At 54.8% G+C, this 12,512-nt stretch overlaps 1 protein-coding gene across 9 annotated transcripts in view; it reads left to right on the forward strand.

Annotated features, from left to right (window-relative positions):
• Positions 1–10,397, forward strand: part of ATG13 (autophagy related 13) — a 47,234-nt gene extending 36,837 nt beyond the window's left edge. For 2 of the 9 annotated variants that reach the window (XM_012096347.5, XM_004016443.6), the window contains 8 exons: positions 968–1,066; positions 1,822–1,932; positions 2,343–2,479; positions 4,629–4,743; positions 5,294–5,371; positions 5,537–5,653; positions 6,314–6,442; positions 8,149–10,397. In XM_012096347.5, coding sequence (XP_011951737.1) covers positions 968–1,066; positions 1,822–1,932; positions 2,343–2,479; positions 4,629–4,743; positions 5,294–5,371; positions 5,537–5,653; positions 6,314–6,442; positions 8,149–8,226 — 864 coding nt within the window. In that variant the 3' untranslated portion in view covers positions 8,227–10,397. The remainder of the gene's footprint in view (positions 1–967; positions 1,067–1,821; positions 1,933–2,342; positions 2,480–4,628; positions 4,744–5,293; positions 5,372–5,536; positions 5,654–6,313; positions 6,443–8,148) is intronic. The other 7 variants (XM_012096350.5, XM_012096349.5, XM_012096351.5 and 4 more) reach the window with 7 other exon arrangements.
• The last annotated feature ends 2,115 nt before the right edge of the window (positions 10,398–12,512 follow it).

Below are 12,512 nucleotides of genomic sequence, written 5' to 3' on the forward strand. Positions count from 1 at the left end.
CCACCTGGTCTATTTGTTCCTGTAAATATTGAAATAGTTTCTTCTTTTGTTTAATCTAGGGAATCGCAAAAGTGTTCAGCAATTTCTGTTTGAGCTTTTGCTGTGATCCAGTAAATACCTGTTACTGGGCTGGTTTTGTTTTGTTTTTCTAGTAAAGTAAGGATCGTTGTATCATTGGGGCACAGAGCTGAGTTAATAAATAGTGTGACTCAGAACCTGTACTGTATCTTGAGGTCCTACCTCCAATTCTAGGCATTAATTAATTAGCTAATTGGCGAGACTTAAAGATGGAACAGTAAGACCCAAAACAATCATCTTGCCCATAATTAGCTTTGAAATCCTGAGTTTTGAAAATGCCCCAGCCTTCACTCCATCAAGCTCTTCCACACCCTCAGGTACTGTGAGCGTGTACACACGCACCCTGATGCCTACACCTGCAGGCCACCTCATCTTCCCTGAGCTGATGCAAGAAAGTTCACCGCTGGGTCCCTGAGCATTTTAAAAGTACAGCCAACAAGCCTCAACTGTTTAAACCTGAGCCTACAGATTCTGAGTCCCCAGAGAAAGGCTTTCAGTCTAATGTCTTGGTCTCAGCGCCTCATTCCTGTTTAGCACAGCCTGGGTACGTTCTCAGGACCCTCCTGTTGGAAATTTTCTAAAAGAGACCCTCTTTTGACTAAAGGCAGACTAAGGCTTGGTTCAGGTTTCACCAAGTCATAGCAGCTCGACTCAGCTTTGCTTTCCACCTGTGCGTCAGGGAGGACGCCAGGGATAAATTCTCTTCTTCGCATGTTTCCAGGCGGTCCTTTTCAGAAGGCGGTCATACAGCTTGCTCCCTGCTTCCCTCCTGACCTCACTGCATTTCAGCCTCTGTTGCTACTGCCCTTTCCAGGGTTTCTTTCACTTCTTTCACAAGCCCCTTCTTTTTTCTCCTGTCTCTCCTGTCTCCATGTGTGTCTGTGCACAGTGTGTGCTTACGGCCACAAAGGCACTTTCTCAGACCCCTGCTCCTGTGGTGACGGACACTCTGAGGGTCCCCACGGCAGGACTGGCCTTTTCCCACCAAGTGAGTCCATACTGGGAAGAAGGGGATATTATCAGATGGTTTCTTTTTATTTGAAAACTATAAATAAAGTACAGGGTATAGTTATTTAAATCCCCAAGTGTTCTGTGGGTTATTTTGAGGTGCGGTAATTGATTTTTAACAGGATGCAGCCATTGCACAGCAGCCCAAAATAGGATTCATCATTCGCCCCTCCTCCTACCCTTGATGTGAAAAGTACATGGAGTTGTTTAGATTTTTTTTTTCCAGATAAACCATCCAAGAGTGGTTTTCTTTCTTTTTCACTATAAATAGGAACCCTCCCAAACCTAGTGGTAATGGAAGGTGTGATTTAAAAAGATGCGTTGTGTTTCAAAGGGACCTCAAGGTTAAAGAAGAGACTAGAATGACCTGGGAAAGCTGCTGGCTCTGGCTCTGAGTTCTGCCCAGACGGTGCTCCCCAGATCTGCTGGGCTGGAAACTGAGCCAGTTAGCTGAACCCCTGGGAGAAGAGGGAGCAGGGAGCTCCTGTGAGGCCTTGGGAGGGCACGGAGCTGAGGCTGTCAGCCCCACTGCAGATCAGTCTGTCTTCCTACTCTCAGAGCAACGGCCTGGTCTGTCTGTAACCCTCACATGAGGCCCTCCCCCGCAGCACACGCACTGTGCCGCCGTGGGCTGGACCCGCTCCTCACCCCACTGATCTGATCGCCGGTCACACTCTGGGAGTGCCTGTTCCCCTCCTCCTTTCCGCGGCCCCTCTTTGTTTTTCTCTTGCTTAGCTCTCCAGCTCTCGCCTTCCCTACCAGCCTGCTGCCCTGGGCGCTGGATCCGCTGACCTGGCTCATCCAGTAGTGTTTGCTGCTGGCTTAAACGCCACACACCCTCACCAGGTATCTTTAAAGATGGGGAGGACACTAGGGGTTCCTGTGCTACCTCCCCTGCCCAGACACACTAGAGGGGCCTCTTGAGACACCCATGTTCTAAGTCTTCTGAACCAAAGCTCTTCTTTAACTTCGGAGGACTAAGATGATTCTGAGAGGCTGCCTCTTACACTTCAGAAAGAAAAGAAGAGCTTCCCGACTGTTTTCCCCCTCTTTCCCTCTGTAGTCACTTCCGTGCATGTCTTCGATTAACTGAGCAAGCCCCAGAAAGGATCAAGATTTCCAAGGTTTCCTGCCCACTTGGTGGCAGCATTGGTGAGGGGAAAGCTGGACAGCCGATGCCATCGTGCTAGGCAGCAAGTCTCCCCTCCTGCCTGATGTTGCCGTGATTCACTGTATTTTTTCATTTTCCCCCAAAGCTAATGGTCCCCGGGAAGGAAGGTGGGGTACCGCTTGGTCCCAGCCAGCCTGCCCATGGTGCCCAGGCTGACCAGGAGAGACTGGCAACCTACACCCCTTCTGATGGGGCCCACTGTGCCGCCACGCCGTCCAGCAGGTGAGTTCACGTTTTGGCTCAGCCACTCTTCAGACCAGCCAGGGGCCTGTCCTCCCCAACACATCTGCTTATTTGGTATCAGCAAGTAAAGAATAGCTTTCAGCATTGGCTCAGGCTTGGCATTGGCAGGGAAAATGTGGAATCCTTCAAATTCCTGGTAAGAATCTTGCGTTGCAGCTGGTGTGTGAGGGGGGTTGCCCTGGGCAGCACTACTGGCTTCTGACAGTAGGCAGCTGGGCTTGGTGCACCTCACCCTGAGGCAGGGAAGGTGTTTTGAGATGTTCCTCTCGTCCCCTGAGGTGGATTTCCTGGGTGTCCTCAGAATTCCCTGAGACCAGAACAGAGTGTTGTTAACCACACCCGTGACATCAGAGTCATGGTGTGTCTGCAGTGGGAGTTAGGATCCAGTTTCTTTTTCTCCTGTGTTCGCCTCCTGCAGATCCCGTAGAAACAACTGCTTTTCCTTACTGGAATACAAAAAGAAACCTTGTCTTTTCTGATTGCAGAAGTGATACAGTGTGAGTCAGATTTTGAAGACATGGACTGGGTGGAAAGTTCTCATAATCCCACCCTGCTAAAGTCACCACGTTACCTCCCTTTAAAAGGTGACAGGATCTCAGAAGGGTTGAGTGATTGGCCTAAGAGAACAGTCAGCTCACAGAACGGCCAGGCACAGGCCTGGCTTCTTGGATTACAGAGCCCAGACTCGCTCTTGCCGTTGCACCCAGAGTTCTGTGGGAAGCTGGGCCTGCCTTGACCTCCACTGCCCTCTTAACTGGAAGGCCCCAGAAATAATGACGTCGATTGCCCCATTGCATCTTAAATGAACTTTCAGATATTAGAAATTCCTGGGGTTTTTTTTTTTCCATTCCCACAGTGGAGTTGGGGGAGGGGTTTATTTGGAAGGATCTTTCCATGCCATCCATCAGGAAAAATAATTACTTTCATGCCTGGCCCCTCAAACCTCCATCTTCTTTCCTCCTATTAGACAATCAAAGGGGAGCCCTCTTCAGTGTTGTTTTGTGTTTTGGCAGCGTGCAGCGTCTTAGTTCTCTTACAGAGACTGAGCCTGTGTCCCCTGCAGTGGGAGCAGAGTGCTAATCACTGGACAGCCAAGAAAGCCTCCATGTGGTTGTTTTACTCTCGTATTCCGAGCCTAGATTCCTGGGGTATGACCTGGAGTAGCTGAAGACAGAGGACCCTGTGCCGGGGGCTCTCAGACGCTGGTCCCCCCTGGTGTCTGGAGGCCGGGAGCCCCTTGGACTGCATAGTCCTCCCCATCTTGAGCCCCTGCTTTGGGGCTTTCCCGTCCCCGGCTTCTCGTAGGGCTGTGACTGACAGTCTGAGCCGGTTTCTTCTGCTTGGCGTCCCGCACCTTTCAGGACTCAGCGTCAGCCTGGAGGGAGGGAGGGAGTCGTTTAGTTGCTTCCATCGTGTCCCACTCTGAGCCCTTGGACTGTAGACCACCAGGCTCCTCTATCCGTGGAGTTCTCCAGGCAGGAATGCTGGAGTGGGTAGCCATTCCCTTCTCCAGGGGATGTTCTTGACCCGGGGATCGAACTCGCCCCTCCTCCTGCATTGGCAGGCGGGTTCTTCATCATTGCGCCACCTGGGAGGAAAGGGAGGGGCAGCCAGGTTGGGCGTGTTGTTGAGAGACCTTGCTGAACAGAGAGAGGACTCGGGGCAGGGAAAGGGCAGGAGACGTGGAGCGGAGCTTCAGACAGCAAAATGACAAAGTGAAGAGGGGCTGTAAGATCTTGGGTCTGGCTCTGTAACTGGACTGACATTAAAATTAGCTGTTGATGAGAGCTGCTTGCCCATATGTATGGTAGCTGGATGCACGGTGACTGATGCTTATCCCTGGTATGACAGTGAATTTTATGGAAGCTTTATACAGTTGTAACACCGAGTTTCATTCACATGTGCCTATTTTTAGCTCCTCCAGGAAATGCAGTCCTCTGCTCCCAACTCAAAAGCGAGGGTGACAGGGGCCCCAGGCAGGCTTCATACTGCCATTTCCCACACGCCTGGGCTGGTGGGGGCAGCTGCTATCCTGGGCGATGCCTCACAAGGCGGTGGGTTTACGGGGAACCCAGTAGGCTCTGCCGTGGTTTGAGAAGGAGAGCCGACATGACCTTTTCTTCTCCAGTGAGGACGCTGAAACTGTATCAAACGGCAGCGAGGGACGGGCCTCCCCCCACGATGTCTTGGAGACCATCTTTGTCCGGAAAGTGGGGGCTTTTGTCAACAAGCCCATCAACCAGGTGATTTTTCTGCCCTCGCAACCTGTGAGAATGTGTGAGCCCTTAGGGTGAGGTCTTACCTGGGGCCTGTGGAACCACTGAAATCACACGCAGAATGGTGTGGCTGTGTGTCAATTTTCTATGGAGAGGATGAATGACCTGTGACAGCACTCTAAAAACGCTGAGAACTGTTGCTCTGGGGTCTCACAGGAGAGGAGACCACGCCATTTAGTACACACGTCGCACTGCAGTGTCACCAACTCAGCCTCGCTTGAGACAGGAAAGTCCTCTGCAGCTCTGCCAGTGAGGAACACTTGTTACTGAACTGCTGTGGGTCAGGCTTCCAGAGCTGAATTCCAGGGTCCTGTGGATGCTGTGGGCATGTGGTGGGAAGCAGGGGAGACTGGAGGGGTCTCCAGCAAGACAGGAACCTGAGGGTGGCGTGGCCAGCTGAAGTGTGTGAACCTGCTGGATGCGCACCCCCCCCCCGCCCCGCCTTCTGGAAGCCCCTGAGGAAGCAGACGAGCTGGGGGAAGGGGCCGCACTAATACTTTGTCCTGCGTCTCTCCAGGTGACCCTGACCAGTTTGGACATACCCTTTGCCATGTTTGCTCCCAAGACCCTGGAGCTGGAGGATGCGGACCCCATGGTGAGTCCGTCGCTGAGTGATGTTTGCAGGGAGACAGCGCCACGGTGGTCGTCCTTGTTGGTGGGCCGCTCACTGTTCCTCCGTGGAGCGTTACCCACGCCCTCGGCTCATGGTTTCCAGCCAGTGCCCAGGACCAGCCCCTGCCTCCGCCTTGTTCTGAAACAGGTGAATCCGCCAGATTCCCCAGAGACTACATCTCCTCTCCAGGGCAGCCTGCACTCTGATGGCTCCAGCGGGGGCAGCAGCGGCCATACCCAGGACGACTTCGTGATGATCGACTTCGTGAGTTGCCAGCGTCTCCCTTGCCCGCTGCTGCTTCAGGGGCAGTAAACCTAGAAGCACCTGTTGCTCTTGAATAGGCCTTCGGGGATCCAATGGGCTGGTCCAGGCAGAGGGAAGGGACTGTGGGTGCCGGCTGTGCCCTTTATGCGGGGAACCTGCCCTTACATGCCGCTTGGGAGACGTGGAGGCCCATGAGCAGCAAGGCATTTTGTGCTATGTCTTTGATTGAAATGCACCTTGAAATGGGATTGGATTGTCCAGTCGGACCTGCACAGGTCCTATTCATGAATGGATCAGTCAGTTCAGTCACTTAGTCGTGTCCGACTCTTTGCAACCCCATGAATTGCAGCACACCAGGCCTCCCTGTCCATCACCAACTCCCGGAGTTCACTGATCATGAATGGATAGCCCTTTGCTAAAGAGAGGAGTGTAAAGGAAGGGGACAGAAATTTGCCCAGGATAGAGGGAGGTCATCCCCAGGATGAATTTAGCTGCCCAGAAGAGAAAACTGTAAAGATTCCACAAAGGTCAGCCTGGAGGAGCCCTTTCTTTTCTAATTCCTGAAAGGAAAGAGGGTTATTGATAGTTAAGCCCGTCTGATTTTCCACTGTGGATTAAGGCAAGCTAAACTTGAGTTGGTCTCATTTTTTTTTTTTTAAGAAACCAGCTTTTTCTAAAGATGACATCCTTCCGATGGACTTGGGGACCTTCTATCGTGAATTTCAGAACCCGCCTCAGCTGAGCAGCCTCTCCCTTGACATCGGGGCCCAGTCCATGGCCGAGGACTTGGTACGGAAGCCCCTTGCCCACCGCCTCACCCTCTGGCCTCCTGTCCTCCTTCCGTGGCCATTCCTGCTCCGCATGCCTGGAGAGTTCTTCCAGCTGCGCCCCCACACCCGCACCTCCCATCTTGCGGTCACAGGACGAGATGGTTAAACCGTTACCTTCCTGCGATCACACTCGAGATTTGCATTGCGCCCCACGGTCACGATCTTGAATTTGCTTGTGCTTATTTCCTCCTTTTCTCTGCACTCTCATCCCAGCAGTTCTCACACTCTCCTGTTGTTTGCCTGATGTCCTCTACTTGCTGATGCCACTCAGCCAGGCTGCCTCAGCAGCTCTTGCCATCAGCTGTCCAGCTTGCCAGGCAGGTGCCAGGGACACAGGTGGAAGCAGCAGGAGGACCGAGTGGTGGTGGTCTTGCCCTTTCCTCACTCATCCCCGTGCTCCCGAGTTCCGCCAGCTGTCCTGACACCGATTGTAATGACCGTTTAGGGTGTTTTCTATATTCTGTCTTCAATGGGCAGAGGAGTGTCTGGCACAGCCACAGATCCAGGAGTGCCCCATGCCACGAGATGCTGAGGTGGAAATATTGCCTCCTATACTGCAGTCAGGAGTGTCTCTAGGAATAGGCATCTTGGCTCAGCTGCCCTTGATTTGCCTTAAACAGAAAAGCCTGCTCGGTAAGCTGCTCGATAATAATAATATAGCAAAAATGTCATTATTAACTTTTATTGAAGCTTTCTAGGTGCCAAGCATTTTTAAAGTGCTTTCCATGAATCTTCAGTGACCCCAAGAGGTAGGTTTTCTTATTATCCTAGTTTACAGATGAGAGGAATGACGTTGGGAACAAATAACTCGCTGGTGATTACACTGAGCCAGCAAAACAAAGGTTTAACCCCTGAGAGTCGGGCTTCTGATTTTAGGCTTTTAACTGACTCTCTGGACTCATTTGAAATTTGCTTGGAAGGAGCTGGAGTCCAAAAGCTCTTAAGATGAAGCTGCAGCCGGCCCTGGCCGGTTGCTCCGGCCCCCCAAACCCACCTGGGCAGCCAGCATGTCTGCGCTGCTTCCGAAGAGCTCCAGGTGCCCCCGCCTGGCAGGGCATCCTCTGTAGGGAGTGAGCTCTGCCAGCGCATGCTCGGCAGTGGGGCCAGGCCACCTGCTTAGGGCCAGGCTTTAACTAATGGTTGAAACCTGTGGGCAGTTACACTTAACTCCGCCTATTTCTACACCCCAACCCAGCCCCTTCTCAGCTGGTGTAAAGATGCAGACTTCCAACCTGGCCACCGACCTGCCGGGTCAGAACCTCCTGAGGGTGAGGCAGGGACTGCCTGGTGTGTGTGCCCCCACGGGACTCTGCCGCCGGCCCAGCGCAGGCTGTGAAGATAGCGTTCGCTTCCTGAACCTGTAGGGCTCTAAACCCACTGTCTTAGTCTAATGTCAGTCTAATCTGTGCCAAAGACATTTCACGTTGGATTTCTCTGTGTCGACCCACTGTGGGCGTGGCCCTTTTCCATCTCATTGCGTGTGTGGCCAGCCTGGATTCTCCAGTTTTTCTGTCTCCCTCCTCAGCCCCCACTGGCCAGCACTGCTCAGCTGCTCGGCAGCCCAGCCCTGCAGAGCCGGACTCTGTACCCTGCTCCCTGCACTCCTGGCTGACGGCTGGCTTCCCGGGCTACTGAGTAAGCAGCTCCTCTCCCCTCCCTGCACAGGACTCACTCCCAGAGAAGCTGGCTGCGCACGAGAAGAATGTCCGAGAATTTGATGCCTTTGTAGAGACGCTGCAGTAAAGTCGGTGTCCTTGAGTCCCAGCAGCATCCCCTTCTTGTGGCCCCAGGAGCCGCGCCTCCTCCTCGGCAGCTGCTCCCCCCCCTTATCCTGCTCCAGGCCAGGCCGATGGGAGTCGGTCCCCTCAGGGGACCCGGGAGCCCCTGCTCTGGTCCCTCCCAGAGACCGGTGGCAGCAGCGAAGGCCTGCGACGGCATCCTCGAGGACCCCCGCCACCTGCAGGCCTTCCGCTCGTGCCACCCTCAGCGGCGGCCTTACAAAGGCCGTCCTCCCGCTCCTCCTGCCAGCCCCTGGCCCCGGCTCTGCCCAGCAGCTGGCCCCTTGCCGGCCTGCCGTGGCCATCCGCCGGGTGACATTCCAGCTGGTAGCCCCGAGGCTGGAGCGGAGGCAGGAGGAGGAAGGAGACCTTGCTGGGAGGAGGGGGCCAGGACTCTTTCCTTCAGGGTCTTTTCCTCTTAGTTCTGGTATCTTCTTCCTCTCTCTTCATCCCTTTCTTTGTCCCCGGCCTGTATTGTTGGCAGTGTGGTGGGCTTCCCGCCCCAGGTGATGAGAACTCTAAAGTCAGCCATGCCCGCCCATCTGAGCAGCCCTGGCGGCTGCCTGCCCAGCCGTGTGGAAGCAGAGGCCTGTGTCTCTAGGAGTTGTCACTGGAGTCACAGCACAGGTTCTCCTTTCTCCTCCCCTCTTCCCCCGTTAGAGGACACAGTCACTATTTATTACTTTAAGAGAAATCAGATATTTTATAGAGAGAGCATGTTTGAGATTAGACGTCTTCACTTGGGAAGGTTGGAGGGCCCCCAGGGCAGCGCCTCTTCCTCTAGAGGCTCCTCAGACTCGGGGCTGCTGCTCCCAGCTCTTCCTTCCCAGGCGTAGAAGGTGGGATCCCAGAACAGGGCAGGCCGGGGGCCACAGAGCCTCCCAGAATTGCTGCATTTGAACTGACAGCTGACCACAGACTCTACCTTAGACACGTGCATATTCCTGGGGAGAACCTTCCATCTCCCAGCTTCTCCAGAGAGACCGACCATGTCCTGGCAGCCCAGGAAGTCTTGGATTCAAAATGTGATGACTCACCAGGGTCATGCCACTGGTAGTGCCCACGGGGCTGTGTGTCCCCCACTATGGCCCTGGGGTAGGCTGGGCAGGCCCCTCCTCCTGGGGTACTGTTCTGGTTTCTCGGGGTGGGGTCACGGGCCTTCTCCCCCTTCCACCTGGGCCTGGCCACCAGCTCTCTTTAACCCCAGGGTCTATACCCTGCCCTGAGGTTTAGGTTTACTAGTTGCATCGATTCCTTGTTGAGAAACCAAAGCTGGGCATTCAGTTGACTTAACCCTTCAGGTATTGTTACTTGAGTCGGCCAAGGGCCCAGCCTCACTCACTCACCATCTGTTCCTGGTCACCTCACCTGTAGCCCCATCTGAGGAAGGCTAGGCGCGCCCAGCCTGCTGCGGCCACCTGGGTGTTCATTGGCAGAAGCTGTTCTGCAGCAGAGCAGGCGGCCCTCCGTTGCTTGTTAGCGGGGGCTGGGAGCAGTGGCCCCCCGCGATGAGGCAGATCCCAGCGCTGGGGTCAGCTCTGTCCCCGCCTCCGTGGGGCTGAGCCCAGCCTTGTGCACACCCGCTGCAGCCACAAAGGCGCGTTCCTCGCAGTGGCCTCCAGTTGGCCTCCTGGTGTGGGGCTGAGCACACCCGTGGGCTGCTACACCAATCCCGGTTTACCCCCCAGGACCCCAGCAGTGAGGAGGGTGGAGGCTCTGGTGAGTTACTGATGCCCCCCCTCCCACCTCAGCCAGCCTCTCAGCCCTCCTTCCAAGGCCCAGCAGGGGAAGACCTCTGAGCCGGTGTCCTCTTTGACTCTGAACTGTTGGCCTGTGCAGGCAGCAGCCTTTCTTCAGGACCCCTTCCGTGAGAGGCCAGGGGGGCTGAGCCGGACTTGGAGCCGAGCCTGGGAGGAGCAGGGCAACTGTCAAGGCCGGCCCTTGTCCTTCAGCCCTGTGCAGTGGCAGGTATGAGCCCTAGACCGACTTCCACAGCACCCCCCGACAGGGCTGGGACCAGTCGCGTCTCCAGGGGGAAGAGCCCCTCCCCGCCTCCAGCCGACTCCATTTGGAAATACTAAGCTATTACTTTAAAATGTATTCAAGAGATTTCCAATAAACTTTTTCTGTACTTTATCGCCTCCTGTCCTGCAGAAACCTACCCTCTTCCTCCCACGTCACACAGCCCCGGGCCGCTGACAGGCTCCGGGGAGGGAAGAGAAGTGCCACATGAGGCACAGCAAGGGTTCAGAGCCTGACGGGCTGCTAGGGCTCCTGGGCTGGTCAGGAAATCTCATTCGTTTTTTTTTGGTTGCACCATGGGGCACGTAGGATCTCAGTTCCCCGACTGGGGGTCAAATCCACATCCCCCTGCAGTGGGAGCTGGTAGTCTTAACCACTGGACCACCAGGGAGGTCCCAGGAGACCCCTCTTAGAGCCTCGTTTTCCTTGGCTGTAATGCTCCCATTTCAGGGGTTGTGAGTAATGAGACACGTGTTCAGTGAGGTGACGTGTGTGACGGAGACGTGCATGTGAAGTAAAGCCCTTGGGACGGCAGGCCGTCGTCTTCGGCTCCTCCCGACCTCACCTGCTCCCTGCGGCATAGCTCCCCACTAACCCCGGGCACCAGCCTCTGGCTCAGAAGGAAAGACAGCAAGAGACAGCTGGCAGTGCTCTTGTCCTGTTTCCAGAGAGACCAGGCAGGGCGGGGGACTCCCCAAACCACCGGGATGCTTGCTGATGGTGTGAGAGGTTGTGGCTGAGCAAACCAGATGGAAGGAGAGGGACTGAGTGAAGTCCAGGGCCCAGGCAGTTGCGTTGCACTGCCCGGATCTGACACACGGCTGGCCCCAGGGCTAAGGAGAAGAGCCCTGCGGGTGTTATTCCTGCCTGGCCCCCTGGGAGCTTCCAGGCCTCAGCCAAGCCGGCTCCTTCCTGGAGCAGAAGGTGGAGCTGCCAACAAAACCAGGCAAGTGCTGTCTTGGTTGCCTCCCACGCCCTTCGGGCTGAAGCCAGGCCCCAGGGGAGGAGAGGGCAGGTTAGAAAGTTCTAAATTCAGCTCAAAGGGGCTGAAAAGGATGGGCCCGCCCACTGCCGCCACTTTGAGCCCGAGAGCCCTTGCTAGAGAACTTCATGTGACGCTGCCCATGACACCTGACCACACGTGCGTCCCACCCCGGGGTCGGAAATGGTGGTTAAGACTGTCCTTGGAGTCCTCACCCTCCTATAAAGCAAAGTATTCAACTGCCCCTCATCTGGTGGTGTCCTGCTCCTTTAAAGCACGTCCTAATGCTCTGCCCCTAGAGACCCACCGTTGCCAAGGCAGGGGTAAACTGGCTTTTGAGTCACTCAGCAGAGGCGCTGCCAGAGCCCAACCCAAACAAACAGCTGTCTCCCGACCGCCTGCCTCATCATTTCCTCATCATTTCACCGCCCCTCTGTTCCAAATAGTCACCCAGCTTAGATTTGGGCAGACCCAGGGAGACAGGTGGCCAGCACCTTCTGTTTGAGCTATCTGGACAAAGGGCGCGGGCTGAGGGGGACTGGCTTCCTGGAGCTCAACGCCTCAACGTTTATAACCATTGCCTTGATTGTACAGCCTTGGCCTGCCCTCCTCCGCCAAATCAAGCAATGAGGAGATAAAAGAACAGGCCTGACTGAGGCCACCATACCCTCCTGATTGCAATCAGCCGGCAAGCAGCTAACAGCTGGAACTTGGTCACTGTGCCAAGTGAAACTCCGGCCTGTGCTCCTGTGACATACCATTTTTTAAAATTGTGGTAAAATACATGTAACATACATTTTACCATCTTAACCTTAATTTTTTTTTAAATATTAATTTTGCAGAACCAGGTCTTAGTTGTGGCAGGTGGGATCTTTTAGTTACGGGCTGTGAACTCAGTTGTGGCAGGTGGGATCTAGTTCCCTGACCAGAGATGGAACCCAAGCCCCTCGCACTGGGAGTACTGAAGTCTTAGCTATTGGAGCACCGGGAAGTCCCTGTCTTAACCTTGAAATCAAAGCCAAACCTGCTCAAAAGAGGAAAGCTGGATCTTTTATAGCCTCCACGCGGCTGGGTAGCAGATGGAAACAGCCAAGCTCTCCGGCTGAGGGAAATATGGGGGGGCCCAGAATGCTCAGATGAGGGCTCCAACCCTGGCTGCTGCCAGAGGGTGGGCCTGACACTTGATTCATCTGCGACATGACCATCATCCCGGTTTCCACCAGGCACTCATTCTGTTAGGCCACGTG

The sequence above is a fragment of the Ovis aries genome, chromosome 15 (assembly GCF_016772045.2).
Source record: "Ovis aries strain OAR_USU_Benz2616 breed Rambouillet chromosome 15, ARS-UI_Ramb_v3.0, whole genome shotgun sequence".
In the NCBI taxonomy this organism is placed as follows: Eukaryota; Metazoa; Chordata; class Mammalia; order Artiodactyla; family Bovidae; genus Ovis; species Ovis aries.